Source organism: Lissotriton vulgaris, chromosome 3_1 (genome assembly GCF_964263255.1).
Source record: "Lissotriton vulgaris chromosome 3_1, aLisVul1.2, whole genome shotgun sequence".
Taxonomy (NCBI): domain Eukaryota; kingdom Metazoa; phylum Chordata; class Amphibia; order Caudata; family Salamandridae; genus Lissotriton; species Lissotriton vulgaris.
Window position 1 is genome coordinate 1,428,787,527 of NC_141689.1, and position 21,235 is coordinate 1,428,808,761.

Below are 21,235 nucleotides of genomic sequence, written 5' to 3' on the forward strand. Positions count from 1 at the left end.
TGTCTTGTAATATATACATATCTTTATAAATACACTGAGTGGTTCTTTTTCCCTTAATCTAAATCAATAAGATTAGGTTCTGGTAAAACAAGCTGCTTTACACTCCTGCTGATCTTAGCCTGAAGGCTGCTCTCCACAGCTACCACTTAGAGAGCTTTCTACGGTTGTCTAAGACCACTAAATTCACCATATGGGTTGTCTGAATTGGTGCAGGGTTCCCACTTGCATAAGTGTACACCAAATACCAAGCCAGCTTCTTACAACCGTCCACAGAACTCTTCTTGACTCCCTCTTCAGCTTAATCGGCTCCATCAAGACTACTAATAAAGTACAGGCCACCTGAGCAGGACCCACTCTTCCAGCGGTCGGACGCTCCCCCAGACTCTGTGGTAATTTTAGCAGCAAAAAACACCATGCTACTACTCTTACCACCTCAGTTCCACCGAATAAGGAAAGCAAGAAGTTTGATTCGGTGGGCAGTTGTACTGCGGCCATTTCCATGAAAGCAACAAATGCAACTGTTCTTCTACAAAGCTATGATAGGGCATTTTGGGAATCGGTCCAGACGTTCGCCAAAGATCTGCCCAGAGACAAGAGAGAAGATTTTCTGGAGGTAGTCAACGAAGGTTTGATGGTATCAAGCCAGGTTATAAGTGCAGTGACTGATTCCTCCCTTCTGGCAGTTCATGTATACTGCAATGGTGTGGCCCTCCTAAGGCATGTATGTCGCTGTCTCACATCTCTAATTCGGAGTCACAGCAACGTATCATCAATCTGCCGTTCTCAGGTTCGACTTTATTCGACAGCCACACAGATGATGAAATGACCTGAATGGAAACCGAATGGACACAGTTAAGGCAGTCGGCCTGGAGAGGCCTAAGGAACAATGCAAACCATTCCAACTTACCAGAGGAGTTGCTATTCTCAAAGGGTTCAAACCCCTTCCTGGTATCGAGGACAACAACAACAGCAGCAGCAGCGTCCCTATACCCAACAGCGTAATCTACCGAGAGGATGAGCCTACCAGCAACCAGCACAAGGCAGAATGCCTAGCACAGGCACAAAACTGTGAACAACTTCTTCCCCCTCTTCCATTACTGGTGGGGGAAGTATGTCGCATTTCCTGGCAGAGTAGCGACGAATAGCAAACTACGCCTGGGTACTGAATATTGTTCACAGTGGATGCTGTCAAGTTCATAAGTCCTCCTCTTACTGCACTACCAACGTCATTCAATCACCATTTGAAAATGTTAAGATAGGAAGTCGGCATCTTACTTGAAAAACATGCATTTGAGGGTGTGCCTCAGCAACAACGGGGAACAATAATTTATTCCCGATACTTTCTGGTACAGAAAAAAGACCAGAATTATTCCGACCCATTCTCAACCTCAAATAGACCAATAAATGGATTTATTGGGGAGAAGTTCTGGATGCTGTCCCTACATCAGATGTATCCCCAACTCCTCCAAGGGGATTGGCTCTGCTCCATCGACCTCCAGGTTGCTGATTTGTTTTATCTCAGTGGCACAAAAACATCGGAAATTCCTGAGGTTTGTGTGGGGCACGACCGTTACCAATACCATATACTACTGTTTGGCCTAAAGTCAGCACCCAGAACATTCTCGAAAGTCATCCATCTCATAAAACACTGGGTCTTAGTCTGTCCCTATCTATACGATTGGCTCATCAAGGCGTCCACTTTTTAGGAAGCACAGATCCATTTCAGCTGGGCATGCAACCTTCTTATATGCTTGGGGCTTCATGTCAATCACAGCAAATCAACACCAATCCCTTTTCAGACCTTGCATGATCTGGGAGCCTTTATCAACAAAGTCCAAGCAAAAGTGTGTCCTTCGGAGGAGAGGCGCTAATCGATCCTTCGGAACTCTCGCATTCTTATAGCAGCATCTCATCCCAAGGTGAGGACAGTATCATCTCTCCTTGATTCAATGACTTCCTGCTTCTTTCTCACTCTGAGTGCCTGTCTCCACGTGCAACCTCTCTAAGGATGCTTAGAGGACCAGTGGGATCAGCTAACGGGTAATTGGGACAACAGGGTCCAAATATCTCTCCATGCGAAGCATTCCCTCAAATGACGGTGCTCCCCTGCTAATCTGCTTCAAGGACGGCCTTTTCATCAACAAGTTCCTTCCCAGATCATTGTGACGGATGCATCACTTCATGGGTCGGGAGCCTTACAAATACAGATACACATCTGAGGCATGTGGTCCACAAAAGAGTTATCATATCGCATCAACCTCCTCCAACGTAGAGCGGTCCATCAAGCCCTCAAGGCCTTCCATCCATCATTCAAGTCAAAACCCCTGCATGTTCAAACGGACAATACCACCACAATGTACTACCTCAACCAGCGGGGTGCGGGGGGATGAGGTCCAGCCATTGTCACTGGAGGCCCAAACAATATGGAACTGGTTGATTACCTGAAACCTACGAATCACAGCAACTCACATTCCTTGCATACAGAATGCTTAGGCAAATGCCCTCAGCACATTTCTGCAAGAAAACCACAAATGGTTCTTGCACGATGACATCGTTCAGTATGTCTTCGGGCTCTGGAGCACGCTTACCATAGGTTTGTTTGGCATCACACAAAGCAAAAAATGCCACGACTTTGCGTCATGGTACTACCAGCCAGGGACACTGGTGAATGCCCTATGGATCGACGGGTCTGGCAATTTTTTTTACATGTTTACACAGAGTCTACTGATCCCGGCAATTCTAATCAAGCTGTCCCACTCCGATGCCAAGATGATACTCATAGCACCAGAGTGGCCATGTCAGTGGTGATTCACAGACCTGCTTCACTGGTCACAGCATCCACATCTAAGACTTCCATGCAGACCGGACCTTCTGGCGAAATGGCCAGATGGTACACCCCAATCTCTCCTCCTTGAATTAGGCTGCATGGCTTATGTACTAGTACAACCTCCCACAAGACTGCATGGGGATCCTGATAGAGGCCAAGGGACTGTTCACCCGGTCAGCATATGCCATAAAATGGAAGCTTATAAAACACTCAATGCCTGACCTAAAACACATTCCACTATGGTCAAAGCAGCCACTGCTGTCTTATTGCGGAATATCTCCCATTACAGAGATGTGCAAGGAAGCTACATGGAGGTCTATATACACATTCACCAACATTACTGCCTGGATTTTGATGCTAGTGGTTCAAAATGGGGTGGTGATGGACGGAGCATCTGAACCAATCAAACACTCACACCCATTCAACAGATCTGGGTTTAATCCATCACCGTTCTTTAGCCCACTCTGCCACCCCAGGTAAGACATGGCCATATGCAAATCAGTCTGACCCTGTGCCTCATGAGAACTGCCATGAACTGCCAAGCCATGCCTTCCCTGGATTTGCATATGGCCATGTCTGAACTGGGGTGGTGTGGAGTGCAAAAAAACGATGGATTTAGGCCCAGATCTCTGTACTAGGGTGAATGTATGACATTGTTCTGCATTCTGTCCATCAACTGTTATTTTTGGATTTTGATGCTAGGGCAATGCCCAAGTTGGGCCGGCATCCCTCAAAAATCTTTTTGCTTAAAGGACTTCGGAGGTTCACTCTCTGTCTTCTCACCCACTTTTAATTGGGATGACCTTGCTATTCTATTCAGTGCTTATTACTATACGGGGAAATACTCTAAAAGAGAAGGAATCGATTTTTACCTGAAACTCCAGTTCTCCCATAGGGGAATTTCCATGATAGTCCGTAAGCAACCCTCCTCCTCCCTGGTGAAATAGACAGAGGTACTCATGGGTCTTATACATATCATCATTCATCACCTCAATTAGAACTGAGGTAACAGCCTCTAGCAAAGAATGATGGGATACAGGCGGTGACCAGAGTCTTTTAATTTCATCATTTTTTTTATACAAGAACACATTAGCAATTCTGTTACAGGGTCCGCATAGTTTGTCAGTCGTAGTTTATATATCAGTGTCTTGGGACATTGTGTCCCGTTTGTTTAGCTTACCCCCCAAATCGATAGTTAGAAAAGAGAAAAGAAAGGCATCCTGAAAAGGCAGAAGAAAGCGGAAAGAGGAGGAAGGAGACCGTTAAGGAGAGTTACATTCCTTATACATTACATCTGAGATTCTGTGGGGATGTTGGCACACATGCAGACAGGTAAAGAGAGTTACATTCCTTATACATTACATCTAAGATTCAGTGGGGATGTTGGCACACATGCAGACCAGTGTTGGTAAGCTTCCCCCCTTGCATTCGTGGGAGGCGACATTGGTTGAAACCAGTTAAGTACAATTGTCTCGGTGGTGCTATCTAAGGGGGTTACCAGGTTGTGTTTCACCTGTAACTCTTAGGTTCATGGAGATTCGTAGGAGTCTAGGTACGTGTCCAGAGAATTCCACATCCTTCTGGATGCCGGTTTCCAGGGAGAGTTCTGTAGCATAATATTGTCCGCTCCTCTGGTATGGGTGATCCAGTTGAGCTAGCCTTTGTAAGATGTCTTGCTTCTGTCTTTCTATTTGGCAAGGACCATTTTCACTGCAGCTGTTAGTAGCAGATCTAGTAAGTCCTTAATGAGTTCAGAACTCCGGTTTGTGCTAAAAAAATCCATGGGTAGGACGGAAAATTATTTTATTAGCGTACATCCAAACAGCCCATTTAGAAAGAGAAAAATGTTCTCCCAGAAAGCTTTGAGTATTGGACATTGAAAGATAACATGTGCTAGATCCCCCATTTCCTTGTTAAAGTTCCAACATAATGCGTCATCCCGGAGGCATAATGCGAATAAACGGGCCGGGGTCCAAAAAGCTTTGTGTAATAGCCAGAATTTTGTTTGTGAGAGCACCGGGGTGATCTTGTTACGTGAGACCGAGCCCCGTAGTGTGGACCATTCCTGATCGTTATATGTGATTTTAGCTTGTCGTTCCCAATAGGCAACAGTTTTCTCATTAATTTTAGAGGATTTTGGGCGGAGGAGTTTGTAGAGCCGTGAGACCTGGTGCCCCAATTTATTAATCTTTGACACAAAGAAGGAGATTGATGGTTGTGGTGACTGGAGTCTTAAAAGCTCAACGTCTATTTTCAGGTCTTATAAGGGCAGCATGTGAGGCTACACTGTCCTATGCTCCTTCATTTCTATATTCTACTGAAAAAAGGGTTTGTGACTGACATTTGTATTGTTTTAAAACGTCTTCAGTTCAGAAGTTAGCAATATATGGTTTGCTGTCATCCAAACACTTAACAAGAGTACCGAACAGAATGTTGGGTGTCATTGGGCTCTCGTAATCTTACACCAGGAAATCCTGATCAGTAGGAATGGAGATGAGGAAGCTTTAAGTGAATCTAGTCAATTGGTTGCTATTCCCGAGATGCCTATTCCACCTCACCTTTAACTGATCTGAGTACAGTTGCGCAGCTACTGCTTTCCTTCGACTTCTGTTTCTCCTCAGTGGTGTCCACTGCCATTCCCAGTAGATATTGTGTCATGTAGGGCAATGCAACCAGTGGCTGAAAAATTGCTGCGCTGTCCATCTTGTAGGGCTTTGGTGTACTTTTGGGTTCGATTTGGGCAAAATGCATGGTGTGACTGTTTAGCTGAGATTGCATTCCTTAGTCATGTATATGATGTATGTCTAGGCTTTACCTTTGAAATGCTATAGTACCCATAGGCTCCGGGACTCTGCTGAAAAAGAGCAATACCCACTAAGAGTGATGTGCGGTCTTCCCAATCAGCCCAGGCCTGGAAAGAAGGTCTATAGCCTGGCCTTTGTTATGGTTACACTGATTAGCACAGCCAATGAGAATACATGCCATTCAACAGGAGGAATCTTTCTGCAAGCATATTCCATTGAATTACATTTTTTTTTAAATTATTTGTTTACTTTACATAATTTAAAAGAGAGTGTGAAAGGCCAACAGCACCAAACGAGTGATGTTAGATCTGGTGTTTAAGCGGGTGGCTGAGGTTCCCTCTCTGTACGACCTGTTGCTTGCAGCCCTCCATTCTTCAATTTTTAATGCATGCACTTTTATTCTCCACAAAACCACACTAGCAACCCTCCCAGCTTGGTATCTCCCTGCAACTCTACCCTTACAGGCAGTCGTCTCCACAGCACCTCAAATTCAGTCCTCGGCATGACCCATGGCCCTGTTCTCTGACTTGCCCCATCGATACATCTCTTAATACAACGCTCCAACCCCACATTCACCCACTCATGCAACCACACGTGTACCCAAGTACCTTTGCAAACAATATCAGAGAATAAAATCACCAAAAATCTCAGCTCTATCTACTTTTTACCAGTACACCAATCTGTAAATTACACAAAGAATGCACCTGAGTAGGCCACTCAAACTGCCTTGCCAGTGTGCGCTTTGAAGACCGGTTTTATGGCCGCTTCCTGCGTGAGAAAGACCATCCAGACCTTCTGGGCCGGGAATTTGAAGGTTTGAGCACAGAAGTTGTAAGCCATAAGCAATTTGATCTTAATAAGTTGATTGATGTGTTCTCCTTTGATTGATGTGTTCTCCTTTGATGGATGTGATCTCCTTTGATGGATGTGATCTCCTTTGATGGATGTGATCTCCTTTGATGGATGTGATCTCCTTTGATTGATGTGATCTCCTTTGATTGATGTGATCTCCTTTGATTGATGTGTTCTCCTTTGATTTTGTTTATGGTGTTTTTTACTCAGGGCTGATGCTTTGTCATTTCCTTACTGTGCGCTGGCATATTTTTCTTGTCTTTTTTAGATAAAATATGGAAGTAGTCAGTTCTTAACTGTTTGATCACTATATGTTCTCCTGTTTTCTGCTTCTTCGGTTTCAGTGACCCATCAAAGGAAAAGACGGGCCTGAATATTGCCAATGAGATGGCTCAGCCAGCATGTCCAGCTACAGGGCCAACACGATCTGAGTTTGAAAGCGAAGAAGAACTTCTAACACCTTCGCCTCCAGCATTTGGTTGCAGCCATTGCATTCAAAGGTACTCATGTTTCCTGATTACTTAAGCACGCGTATAGTCTCGGCGCTTTGCATCATACCGAGATATAGTTCTATACACCTGTAATCAGCAGGCAGTTGTACAGAGGCAGATAACCATTCCACAGCATCCATCGACTACTAGGGGAAAGAAAGCAGGCGTTGAAAATGTGTTTTACATTTCTTCAGTTTCCGCCTCAAATTGAATGTAAAATTAGAACCCCATTTAATTCTATATTTATCAGTACAGAAATGATAGGAACATACAAGCCAGAATAGAATAAACTAAAACGAAAAGAGGGAAGAAAACATGAAATGAAACTATAAAAAGATCGACACTATGACTATCGTGCCATAAAGTTAATTATCAATCATCCCCCCTTTCTTGCTACCAGAGCTCCTCCTGCAAGCACGGCCATGTTGTTCTTCATAAAGGCTGGATTGGGTTTGTTGACATTTAAATCAGTTCAGCTTTGGGTAGAGGTCCTGAGTTGGAGGGCACACCCGGGCAATATTCTTTACTGGAGCTGCCCTTACTTGGGCAGAATATAGTCATGTTGAAGTGACCTAGAGTGTGCAAGGCCTTCTCTAATGTAACAAGAAGGCTTTTCAACTTGTTAAAAAAAGTTTACTTAGAGACGTGCTAGTAATTCAAAGTTATAAAAATATTCCATCTGTGAAATGACAGTGGGCTCGTGAAATATTTTTAATTCCATCCTCAGAAAGGCTGTCCTGCCGGGTTGTTATCCAAAGGAACGTGCTCAGTCCGCTTATTGGGATGTTTCAACATTGCTCATTTGAGGCCCACGAATGTACAAGTCTCCGAATATTGAGCTTAGTGTGTTAACGTACCTAATGTTGGGATATGTGACCAGAATGTCTCCAGTTTAATTCCTAATGCATTCCATTCTCCTTGGATTGAATAAGTGAGTGCCATTCAGATGGGGACATTAACACCTATTATTTACTTGGCCCGGAAACTATGCTATTCTAAATAAAAATAAAATAGTTGTTGTTTGAATCCCACGTTGAGCATGTTTCATATGAGATGATGGAGATTCTTCCACCAGCCTAAAGAAAAGGCAAAAAAGGTTGTTGCCTCAAAATATCTTTACTACAAATAACGTTCTCGAATGCAAAGGACATAATTAATCGTTCAAACTCCAGAGCACAAAGGATTAAGTCTGATGGGCATTGCCTCTTAATGGCATATTTTATACTAAAAACAGCCATGCTTTTAATGCTGTTCTGCATCCCGCAGCACGTAGTGTCATATCCATTAAAGTATCAGTAATGTTTTTAAGTCCTGCAGGTGCAATGTACCTTATAAAATGCAGCTTTAGTTATGAATTTCTCCAAAATTCCTTTTAGAAGAATGACAATGTTTTCCAAAATGTCCTTACTAATTATAGCAATTAGCTGGACCTGCGTACAGTAAAGGGACAACCTTGAATTCGACACAACAGAGACACCAGGTAGATAACCTGGTCAATTTTTATTGATTTTAAGTTGCAACAAAGAAAACATCACCATTCAGGAGTACATCATAAAAGGCATGGCAAAGACACAAACATATCAATCGGCATAAAAGGGCCGATATCGGCATACCCACTCCCATTCTAGACAGCGAATCATTCCATTTTAATCTTCTATCACTCCGACCCTTTTGCCCCACATTAGACGAAATTTTCTAGGACAAACTCTGGCCACAAAGAGAGGCCCGTTCCTACTTTGCACACCAGTCCACCCTTCTGCCCCAGCACGCCAATGTAGATGCCGTAGTGTTCAGCCAGTGAGCTGCAATGTCCCTCTTGGCCACTGCTAGTGCTGTGTTAAGAATGAGCTTCTCGGACCTAGTGCCATCCAGCCCCTTTTGATGCCCAGGATAACGTGTATAGGATCAAGGGGAACCTCCCAGCCCAAGTCCTTAGTGAGCTCCCCAGTTACGGATTCCCAGTACCCCTGAATCACAGGACATAGCCATACCATGTGATACAAATCTGCCTGGGGGTGAGGACAGCGGGGAGGGGAAGCATCAGGTCGAAGCCACGCGTGATAGAGATGCAACGGTGTAAGATAGGCTGTGTGTAGTAAAATTTATTTGGACTAGTCAAAGTCTTGCTGAAACTGCAATTATTTTGGGAGCCATCAAGGCGTCTCTCCAGTCAGTGTCCTCCAGGGCCCGAGCCAACCCTCCCACTTGACACGGAGTTGAGATAGGGAGTTGGGGGTGTTTTTGTAAGGGAGCGATAGATACGGGAGATTACTCCTTTCCCCAGGTCGCCTGTCATGACCTGAGCTTCGGGTGGGGTATATTCGGACAAGGAAGTGCCGTCCGATATATAGGAGCGGAGGGCATGGCGTAGCTGCAGATATCTGAAGAACTGGAGAGTGGAGGGAGTGTCGGACCTGTAAATCCTGCAAGGAGCGTAAATGGGTCCCACTCCAGACATCACCCAGCAGGGAAATCCCAATGAGGTCCCAGGGTCGGAATCCCAAAAGAGAAGCAACCTCCCGGCATCTGGTGCCGCACCACAGGGGGGTATACTGGGTCAATTTGCCCGACCCGCGGGTATAGCGCAGGGATGCCCGCCAGGACCACTCAGCATGTGACCTCAGGGAGAGCCTGGGGAACAGCGTCCCTGTACAGCATCCCCTGGATAGTAGAAAAACTTAGGGTGTGCTTTTCCAAACGGTACGCTGGGTCGGACCAGCCGCCATTAAACCAATCATGCACAATAAGTAGCCAAGTCGCAAAATAATGTTGATATAGGCTTGCAATCCCAAGACCTCCATCAAAGGGCGGGATCCGGCATTGGGCCAGAGCCAGCCTGGGCCTCAGTCCTCCCTATAAAATCGTAGTGGCCAAACTATCCATCTCACAAAACCAGGACCTAGCGAAAGAGAGCTGTGTATTCTGAAGCATGTATAGAAATCAAGGTTTCATCATCATTTTAAATCGGGCTATCCTGCCCAGAGGGTTCAGGGGTAGCAGCGTTCGCCATTTAAGGAGGTCAGCGCCGATCCGCTTAACCAGCGGGGTGACTTTAATCGACCAAGCAAGGTCGGAAAGAAGGGCCACCCAGATCCCCAAGTTCTTGAAGGACTGTTGCCGAAGAGGGATCGTCGAATGCCAATCAAAGCATTCATGTGGGAGGTGAAGGGGAACCAGAACGGACTTGGCTGGGATTAACCGGAGGCCCGAGGTGCGCTCAGAGGTCCAGGGCCCCGAGGCATCGTGCCCCCGATTGAGCAGGGGCCGCCAGAAACAGCAGCACATTGTCCGCATAGAGCGCAATCTTATCCTCTACAAAGCCGGGCCCCTTCCACCCAGTGAGCGAGCGGTCTGATCGAATAAGGCAAGCAAGGGGCTCCATTGCCAAAGCAAACAGAAGTGGTGAGAGGGGGCGCCCTTGCCTCGTACCTCTTCTAATAGGAAAGGGACGGGACAGAGCTCCATTGATGAGGACCTGCGCCTGTGGCTGACAATACAGCGTCCTCACCAGGTTGCAGAACGGGATTCCAAAGCCCATCTCCTCCCAACACCGCCTCCAAATAACCCCAGTCAACCTAAGTGACAGCCTTCTCAAAATCTACGAGAAGGAGAGATAAATAAGGGTACAGCAATTGCCGGTTCACGAGGACAGGGTGAAGGCGTCTAAGGCAGTGCCTGGTCCCTCGGAGAGGCATAGAGCCGCATTAAACTGGATGAACCAGACTGGCCATGTGCGGTCTTATGCGGTTGGCCAGGACAGAGGCGAAGATCTTAAGCTCAGTATTAATAAGGGAGTTGGGCTGGTAGTCCGAACAGCAGCTCGAGGGGGGCTGAGACTTAGGGATCACTACAATGGTGGCTAGGTCTGTCTCTGGCTAGAAAGAACCGCAATCCACAGCTTCACTGTAAATCGCCACTAGAGGCGAGACCAGGGTGGTCAGTAGGACACGTAAAATTCTTAGGGGAGCCCATCCGGTCAAGGCATCTTACCAGCCACCGTGTGTGATATGGCATCCAAAACCTCCTCGGGGGAGATCAGGAGGTCCAGTGCCTCCGCCTCAGATTCACTAAGGCGCAATGGGGGAACCGTTCTCGTCGGAGGACCTCAGGGAGCGAAAGGCTAGGTGTCCTTGCCGAATAGAGAGTGGCATAGAAAGTGGCGAATCATTGGGCCACTGCTGCCGTGGCGCGGTGGATCTCGCCGCCCGTGTCAATCACCTCTGGTATTATATGGTTGTCTTTAGGGTAAGTGGAGGCGATTGAGGAGCTTCTCGTTTCTATCTCCCCAACCATATACTCGGGGTACGGAAGATTGCCAAAGCAATTTTGCAGCCTCCAGGCAGGTCTGTCTGATTTCATCCCTCAAGAACTCAAACCTCCTGTCCTGAGTCTCTGTCCCCAGGGGGCAGTGTCTCGAGCTGGGCGGCCTGCGCCTCTAAAAATGTGAGCTGCAAATCACGCGCTGTATGGGTAAGTTTGATTTGGCCATTGACAAAACCCCAAATGGTGGCCTTCCCGGCCCCCAAAGGGTGTTTCAGAGGAGGACACTGAATCTTGATTAGTGGTGAAGTTGAAGCGAAACTCGGCACCTACTTGGTCTTTGAGCTCTTCATCCTGGAGAAACCATGCGTTGAGCTGCCAGATTGGCCGCGAGGCCGGAGGGATAGAGCCTATGTGCAGCATCCTCGGTGAATGGTCCGACAAGCCCATAGGGAGGATAGTAAGAGCTTGAATCGTTCAGCAATCCTGGGCCAGCAGGAAAACATAGTCTATGCACGTCTGTGTGTGGTGAGAGGCTGAGGAATGGGTGTATTGTCGCGCTCTCGGTGCCAAAGTCTCCAGGCATCCCCGAGGCCCAGGCTAGCAGCCCATGCCGAGAGGCGGCCGGATTGGGCAATGCGAGGCGGTGTCAAGGCCAGGATCCATAACTGCGTTAAAGTTTTGCCCAATAACTGTCATTCCCAAGGGGCAAGGCAGCGACCTCTGAGGTGAGTCTCTGGAGTGTGGATGCCAACAGGGTGGGAGGAGAATAGACAGCCAATAGGTTAAGAGGCCGATCCCCAAGGGTCCCTTCCAGGAGGATAAAGCATCCCTGAGGGTTGTGCGCCACTCTACTTGCCTTAAGAGGAAGAGTGCAACGTACCAGAATAGCCACTCCTCTTGACCCTCTACTGAATCCAGAGTGCCAGACTCCGCCATAGCCAAGTCGCCGCTGGGAAGGGGCAGTGGTTGCCAATCAAGTGGGTCTCCTGAAGCAGAATTATGTCTCCGGCTTGACGCTGGGCATATCGCAGGACTGCTTCGCGCTTGACCTTATCCAGCAGGCCATTAACATTCCAGGACATTATATGGCGTGACGACGCCCCGTTATAATTGCCAGGCAGGGGGAAGCCGTGTAAGGGGCCGGACAGCCGGCAAGTATGGCAGAGGCCGTCTGAGTGAATATTTTGCCATAGTGTTGGGTAGTACGTGCTCACATAGATGTAGAAGTGGGATGCTGGTGCAAAAACCAAAAGGACCAAAAAACAGAACAAACAGGGACCGCAGCCCTAATCCCCCCACCCTGTACTTCAGGAACTGAAGCATCTGTCGCACGAACAATAAACAGTGAAGCAAAAAAGGTCCAAACTAAAACGCTTGGAAACAGGGAAGCATGGAGGACCCCTCCTCGTAGTAGGATGTTCATATTTGTAGCCATCAGGAAACAACGGTAGTGATTGGGCAGAGTGCTAGCTCTGGACGAAATCCGTCAGCATCTGAAGAGACAAAAAAAGTTCAAGCGGACCCTGGAAGGAGCGTCGAGCTGCGGGAGAGGTCAGTGTCCGACATGTCCAGCAAGGATGGACGAGGTGAAGCAGTCTCCGGGACGGAGCGGCCCGAGGAGCCTGAGCGTCGTCCGGCAAGGAGAGTCTCACCAGGCAGCTCGGGCGTAAGCCGTCGAGAAGGACCCATCGGAGAGAGTCCGAGCGTGCGCGCCTCTGGCCCCTGCACCTACCAGAGCGCCTACGTCTTAGTCTGAGAACCGGCATGTCTCACTGGGCACCTCCAGTGCCACTGGACGGGGCTGTGTTCGGGGCGCCTAGTCTCAATGGGCAGTCCTCTGTTGCCCATGTCCATCAGGAGTATCAAAAAAGAGAGTTTTATCTTGAAAAACCACTCTCAGTCGGGCCAGGAAAAGGAGTCTATATTGTATGTTAAGCAAGCTTAATTTTTGCTTGGCCTCTCCAAAGGAACGGCGCTCGTTCTGGACCTCCCGGGTGTAGTCAAGAATGATCATGGTCGTCAGATTTATGTATTTAAGAGGTTGTGTTTTAGAGGACTCGGTCCGAATAGCGGTCTAGGAGGTGCTCCCGGCTGCGAGTGGGAAGCAAGCGAACAGTGCGCCCTCTCGACCGTGAACCAGGGGGAGAGAGAGCCCTCAGGCATCCACGAGCGCAGCCAGCGCTCCACGAAGTCCGTCGTCTGACCCTGCTCCACACCTTCTGAAACCCGACCAGGCAGAGGTTGTTATGACGGGACCTGTTTTCAGCATCCTCGGCCCGCCCATGCAGCTCCTGGGTATTAGACTGGAGTTGAGTAACCTGCATCTTGAGTTGATGAGCGTAGTCTTCCACGGAGGATATCCGGGCCTCAGTTTCTTTAATCTGGGCAATAGCATTGTGGATAGCCTGGAGGATGGTTGAGGGGTCCGCTGCAGCAGGAGTTTCTTTGTCCGCGAGACCACCAGTCGCCCCAGAGACCACGGTTGTGAACCGATCCATCTTGGTTTGGGTGGCGGGGGTCTTGGGTAGCCTGTCCCCGCCCATGGCTACTGTTCAGCAGCGAGGAGATGCAGTGCGGGCTCTGGGCGGCCAGGCAGGCCGGAGAAGGGAGGGCGGCCAAGGGGGGAACGGAGCAAGGCACGGCCACTCCACACCGCCCCACGACCACCGTCGATGCCTTCAGCCGACGACCCGCACGAGTCAGCGGGGAGAGCTCCAGGTGTGCGGATCTACAAGGGGCCATGGTTGATGTCGGGCCAGGGCTCCCGGGTTCGCTGGAGCAGAGGGACAGAACTCAGCCACCCACCGGCGAGGCGAGGGATGAAGCCAGAGTCTCGGGAGGGACTAGGGTGAGGCCAGGACCAAGGAGACACCGCCACCCAATGTAGTGGCCGAACCTTACCGATGGAGGCCCCAGTCAACTGCCACCACCCAACACAGGTCCGTCCAGGAGGGACACCCCCATAGGTAGGGCCACCACTGCCCGAGCTGGCAGTCAAAATGCCCCTCACACCCCACCAGAGCACCGGTGAGGAAAGGGGATGGGGTTGGGGGCACAGCAGCAGGCCGGGTCACCGCAGCTCTGGGTCAAGCAGGGAGCGGGGTGCGCCTTGAGACAGGGCCCCAGCACCACTTTGCAGTAGGAGAGAGGGGGGAAGGCCACACCAGCGAAGAGGCCGCCCCCCCACCGCCAAATCGACAGCCGAGTCTCTACTCCCCAGCCCAGCTCCACAGCGAGCTGGGCTGTAAATGTGAGCAGCCCCACAACGGTGTCGCTCCAGGCCCCAAGACCCAGGTCCCGTGTGCAGCCCCAGACAGGGTGAGGGTTCGTAGCGAGTATCGACAAGTGTCAAGCGCAGATCCACCGAGGAGGGGGGCGCCGCCACAACGGAAGCGCCACTGCCCAAGATGGCAGTCGAGTTACCCCCACGCCTCACTGCAGTGCCAGGGGGGGGCCACAATCTCAAGCCGGACCACGTTAGTACGCCCTCACAGTCCAGGCAGGGCGCGGGATACCCCCAGCATAGGGCCGCAGATTCACTCAGTGGGGAGGTCGCATCAGTGTGGGGGTGGGGTGGGAGCGATCGATGCCTGATTCACCCCCTCCAGGCAGGGCAGCCGCAATGGACCAGCCTCTGTTTCGGGGGGCTCCGCTGAAATCCATGTTTCACACAACTGAAGGCTCTATTGCTGGCGGTATAGTGCCCCCTGTAAGGAGCTGCACACGGGCCTCGCAGCGCCTTTATCATAAGAAGGCGCTATGTACTATGAAAGAGCCTTTCTGCACTGGTCTTCCTCGGAGTTACCCATCATGCTTCTCCCTAGCTAGACGATCCTCGTTAGTGTTTGGCGCTCAGTGAACGGGTTGCAGGTCCTGCACTGCCCCATCCTATTCTAGGCTCCTCGGCGGAGGTCCCTTTCTCATGCTCTTCTTCCCGGGGTACTGTCACTTGCACCCACCCCTATGCTTGCTCCCCGTGGTGCGTGCCGTCCTCCATACTGGCACTCTCCCTTAAGTCTGACTCTCTGGGGTTGTTTCTCCCCCTTCTATGCACGGCTCCCTGGTGGTGTATCCCCTCTTCTGTCTGACTCCCTCTGGGGCTCTCTCCTCTATGCACGGCTCGCTCTTTTTTTCCCACTCCTCTATGTATGACTCTCTCTGGGGTCTCTCCTCTCCGCATGGCTCCCTGGGTGGCCTTGTTCCCCCTTCTATGCATGGCTCCCTGGGGTTGTCTCCTCACCCTATGTCTGACTCTCCCCAGGTGTCTCTCCCTACCCTATGTCGGACTGCCTGGGGTGTCTCCCCACCGCTCAGCACCACTCCAGCATCACTTAGCACCAACAAAGCACCACTTAGCACCACCACAGCACCACTTAGCATCACCACAGCATCACTCAGCGCAACTCCAGCATCACTCAGCACCACCACAGCACCACTCAGCGCCACCACACTACCACCACATTATCACTCAGCACCACCACAGCTCCACCCCAGCTCCACCCCAGCATCACTCAGCATCACCCAGCATCACTCAGCACCACCACAGCACCACTCAGCACCACCACAGTACCACCACAGCACCACTCAGCACCACCACATTATCACTCAGCACCACCACATTATCACTCAGCACCACTCAGCATCACTCAACACCACCACAGCACCACTCAGCACCACCACAGCATCACTCAGCACCACCACAGCATCACTCAGCAGCACCACAGCAACACTCAGCACCACCACAGCATCACTCAGCACCGCTACATTATCACTCAGCACCACCTCAGCACCACTCAGCACCTCTCAGCACCATCAAGCACCACTCAGCACCATCACAGCACCACTCAGCACCACCACAGCATCACTCAGCACCACCACAGCATCACTCAGCACCACTACAGCATCCCTCAGCACCACCACAGCACCACTAAGCACCACCACAGCATCACTCAAGGCCTCCACAGCATCCCTCACGGCCTCCACAGCATCCCTCATGGCCTCTACAGCATCCCTCATGGCCTCCACAGCATCCCTCGCGGCCTCCACAGCATCCCTCGCGGCCTCCACAGCATCCCTCGCGGCCTCCACAGCATCCCTCGCGGCCTCCACAGCATCCCTCGCGGCCTCCACAGCATCCCTCGCGGCCTCCACAGCATCCCTCGCGGCCTCCACAGCATCCCTCGCGGCCTCCACAGCATCCCTCGCGGCCTACACAGCATCCCTCGCGGCCTCTACAGCATCCCTCGCGGCCTCCACAGCATCCCTCGCCGCCTCCACAGCATCCCTCGCCGCCTCCACAGCATCCCTCGCCGCCTCCACAGCATCCCTCGCCGCCTCCACAGCATCCCTCGCCGCCTCCACAGCATCCCTCGCTGCCTCCACAGCATCCCTCGCCGCCTCCACAGCATCCCTCGCCGCCTCCACAGCATCCCTCGCCGCCTCCACAGCATCCCTCGCCGCCTCCACAGCATCCCTCGCCGCCTCCACAGCATCCCTCGCCGCCTCCACAGCATCCCTCGCCGCCTCCACAGCATCCCTCGCGGCCTCCACAGCATCCCTCGCGGCCTCCACAGCATCCCTCGCGGCCTCCACAGCATCACTCGCGGCCTCCACAGCATCACTCGCGGCCTCCACAGCATCACTCGCGGCCTCCACCGCATCACTCGCGGCCTCCACAGCATCACTCGCGGCCTCCACAGCATCACTCGCGGCCTCCACAGCATCACTCGCGGCCTCCACAGCATCACTCGCGGCCTCCACAGCATCACTCGCGGCCTCCACAGCATCACTCGCGGCCTCCACAGCATCACTTACAGCCTCCACAACATCACTATGCACAACCACAGCATCACTGAACGCCACAGCATCACTCGTCGCCACCACAACATCCCTCCGCGCCATCACAGCATCAATATGTGCAACCATTCAACAACAACTGGTTCAAATATGTTCTCTCAATGTTTCAAGCTTTATTACAAATGTCACAAAAAAGATGTTAATAATTCCCTTCTGTTCTTGGATTTTCGTCACAATAAAATACACTGAACATAATCTTCACAAAAGTTTAAGCTATTGCCATTATAAATTACAATCACTTTTATTTAAGTATTAATTATTTAAACAAATTAAAAGCCGTTGTTATTTGTAATATCAGTACATCGAAGTCACGTAAATACAAAACATGTTGCAATACAAATGCTATAGGTGTCACATTTGCGAAAGTTATAACTATTAACATTGTAAATGACAAAGCTATTTATTTAGCTATTTTCAAAACCAACACATAAATAAAATAATTGTCATTTACAAGACCAATAGCTCAAACTTTCCTAATGCGAGACCTATTGCATTGCAAATACCTGTTGCAGCTTGGGTTGTATTAAGCCGAGGCCCTCTGCACAAGTTCTTCTCATTTGTTTTGTTTAGGTGAAGCTGGCCTTTTGGTTCACCTGATAATGTAGCTGGAATCTCCAGTGGTGCTGATTGGTCGATACAATGTTCCTTCCCTTCTTTCTTATGATCTCCATTTCTTGTGACAGGTGTTGAATTCTGTTTTTTCCCTCTTGAAGTTGAAGATTGGGTACATTCTGTGCGCCTGTTGGTCTGTCGTTTTGCTAATCTGGAGGGGTTTCTCAGCCTTCCTTGCGTGCTTCTTTTGTCTTTTCGTTAGAACAGGGGGGGGGGGGGGGGCTTTATAAGGGCATTCACCGGATTTAATGGCCGATCAATCGAGCTTCGTGATACATCATCCATGCTGTTAAGTGAAAGTGATATGGATTCTGTGAGCACATCCGTCTATTAGTTGGTTCGGAATTGTCACGTTTGTATTTTAATGATGCACGTTTTGCTATTTGTCCCCGTTTAGGGACTTGCTCACTTCCAAGCTATTTGTCACTGGGGGCTCGAGGGGTTGTTCATACTCCTTTAAGATGTTCTTTAGGATTATTGGTAATTCGCTTTATTTGTCAACTATTGGTCCACATGAACAATTGTTTGACGAAACAAGGATAGCCGAGTTGTTTTTTTGCAGATATTTGACCCGCCAGGAGATTCAATTTGCAGTTTATACCTGAAATGTGTTCCGCAGTAATGTTCATCTGATTGATTTGAATGTAAAGTTATTTCGACTTCATGTTGAGAACAATAATTGAGGTGTGCAGAGTTTCAGTTAATGAGGTGTGAAATTTAGATAGATCTTCCATTTTTTCATCCTGTTTGGTATTAGTTGTTGACTTCTATTCAAATACCTTGTCTCATTTTGTTCTTTTATAGGCGCAGCAGCCATGGGCAGGCTGTTGTTATCGTGTTAGTCCTCCGATGAGGTCCCTTGATCCTTATGTGTTTTTAGGGCGAGCTGACGTAGCTTGCAATGCGAAGCATTGCAAGCTGTCAGCGAAGACAACTAATGTTGCCCGTATCTGGGAGAGTGGACACAAGAGGGGCACGAGCGCAGACGCGGATTTCAATATCTGTATTTATCATAGAACCCTTCTATCTGCTTGAATGTGAAGCAATGAATCTCACCATTTCGGATGTGTTGATGCTCCAGGCATCTTTCCGTGTGAGGTGCTTTACATTGCAGGGATGGGGTGCACATACACTCCAAACAATACCACTCAGTGCCACATAATTACACGCCACACAATTACACTCTACTGAATACATCATACACTCCACATAATTACACGCCACATAATTACACTGCACTCAACGCAACATACACTCCAAATACCACTGTGTCACATAATTACACGCCACATAATTATACTCTACTGAATGCAACACACTCCACACAATACCATTCAGTGCCACATAATTATGCTTCATAACTACATTGCACTCAACGCAACATACACTCCAAATACCACTCAGTGCCACATAATTACACTGCATTCAATGCAACATACACTCCAAATACCACTCAGTGCCACATAATTACATGCCACATAGTTACATTGCACTCAATGCAAAATACACTCCGAATACCACTCAGTGCCTCATAATTACACGCCACATAATTACACTCTACTGATTAGACTGCGCTCAATGTAACATACACTCCAAATACCACTCAGTGCCACATAATTACACGCCACATAATTACACTCTACTGATTAGACTGCGCTCAATGCAACATACAATACACTCCAAATACCACTCAGTGCCACATAATTACACACCACATAATTACACTCTACTGATTAGACTGCGCTCAATGCAACATACACTCCAAATACCACTCAGTGCCACATAATTACACTCTACTGATTAGACTGCGCTCAATGCAACATACACTCCAAATACAGTTCAGTGCCACATAATTACACACCACATAATTACACTGCACTCAATGCAACATACACTCCAAATACAACTCAGTGCCACATAATTACACACCACATAATTACACTGCACTCAATGCAACATACACTCCAAATACAACTCAGTGCCACATAATTACACGCCACATAATTACACTGCACTCAATGCAACATGCACTCCAAATACCACTCAGTGCCACATAATTACACGCCACATAATTACACTGCACTCAACATCTAAGTCACGTAAATACAACACATATTGCATTACAAATGCTATAGGTGTCACATTTGCGAAAGTGAAAACTATTGGCATTGTAAATGACAAAGCTATTAATTTTGGTATTTTCAAAACCAACAGATAAATATAAAATTTGTCATTTACAATACCAACAGCTCAAACTTTCCTAATGCGAGACCTATTGCATTGCAAATGCTTGTTTTACTTGTCAGACAAATATTTTTGCCTTTCAAATGTCCAAGTGAATTTGATATTTCTTTTTTTGAACATTGTTCTGTTATTAGTTGCTGTTGAGCTACCAGTTGAAGTGACCGTTGAGTATTGGCTGCTATGACTAGATTCTTGTTTGTATTGACCTTTGCCCATTCTAGCGAACTTGATATTTCTATTATTGTTTGTTGTAGGGCTTCCAATTGGTGCATCGATTGAATATCAAGTTGTATGTCGACAGGGTTATTGGTGATGATGCCTATTGCATGTGTTAGCTCTGTGTTATTTGTTATTGAGAGTGACTCCAACCAGGGGTCATAAGTTTTCTCTACGTTACTGGTAATTTCCTGCTGATTTTTTTTTACTGATTGTGTCCTTGGGTTAGAGTGATCATTAGGTTTTTCGCACCATAGGTGGCATCTTGGATACTGTCTTGCAGTTGCTCTTGTCTAGGCGCATAGTAGCTTACGCTGCTGATGTGTACTTGGGCGTGAGTGACTTGCCTTGCACTACTAATGCTGTTTGGTACCTCCAAGGATGTGACTAGTGCCATTGTATTTGAAATTTTAGTGTGGTCTAAATCCTGACCCTTTACTGTTATCTTTGTGGTCAGATCCTGACCCTTTTCTCTTGTTTTTGGTGGTCAGACAAAGGATAAGTGCTGCCTTCTTGTCCTGTACAAGGTCCAGTTTCAGAGGTGTCATTGGTTTAGGAAGAAGACCTGAAGTTTTGTCCGGAGTTGAGTAAATGACTGCTGTCGGATCCTTTAAAAATGTGAATTTTCCACCAGGCTTTATAGATCCAAAGATGGAGTATGTTAGTGATATTAATGTTACCCCCGAGGATTGAGGTGATTTTGATGAGCTTGCTGGGGATATCTTGTTGTTTTTCGTATTTTGCTTCTGTTTTGAGTTTTGCTTTAAAGTTTTCTGTGCCAGTTGCGTCCTTACCTTGCCTGATCTCATTTCCTACTGTAGTATTTTTATGACAACATGGACTAAGTGTTTAAGTCACAGGGTTGTATTGTGGCCCTTTTTTTGCCCCCGTTTTTGTGCTGATGCAAAGATGTTTGTTTTATTTGTTGGACCGCACCTTCATTTAGCGAGTCATTTCTGCGGGTGGGGGCCTAGGATTAATACTGGCTGTCAGTGGTGTGGTTGGTTGATGCAAGTGCTAGGACGGTCTGCCTCAGAGTCTTCGCCACACCCACGGGCTCAAATTATGTT

At 48.5% G+C, this 21,235-nt stretch overlaps 1 protein-coding gene across 2 annotated transcripts in view; it reads left to right on the forward strand.

Moving 5' to 3' along the window:
* CENPC (centromere protein C) overlaps window positions 1-21,235 on the forward strand; it is a 1,111,772-nt gene that overhangs the window by 721,422 nt on the left and 369,115 nt on the right. For both annotated transcript variants that reach the window (XM_086961919.1, XM_086961921.1), the window contains one exon: window positions 6,828-6,983. In XM_086961919.1, coding sequence (XP_086818045.1) covers window positions 6,828-6,983 — 156 coding nt within the window. The remainder of the gene's footprint in view (window positions 1-6,827; window positions 6,984-21,235) is intronic.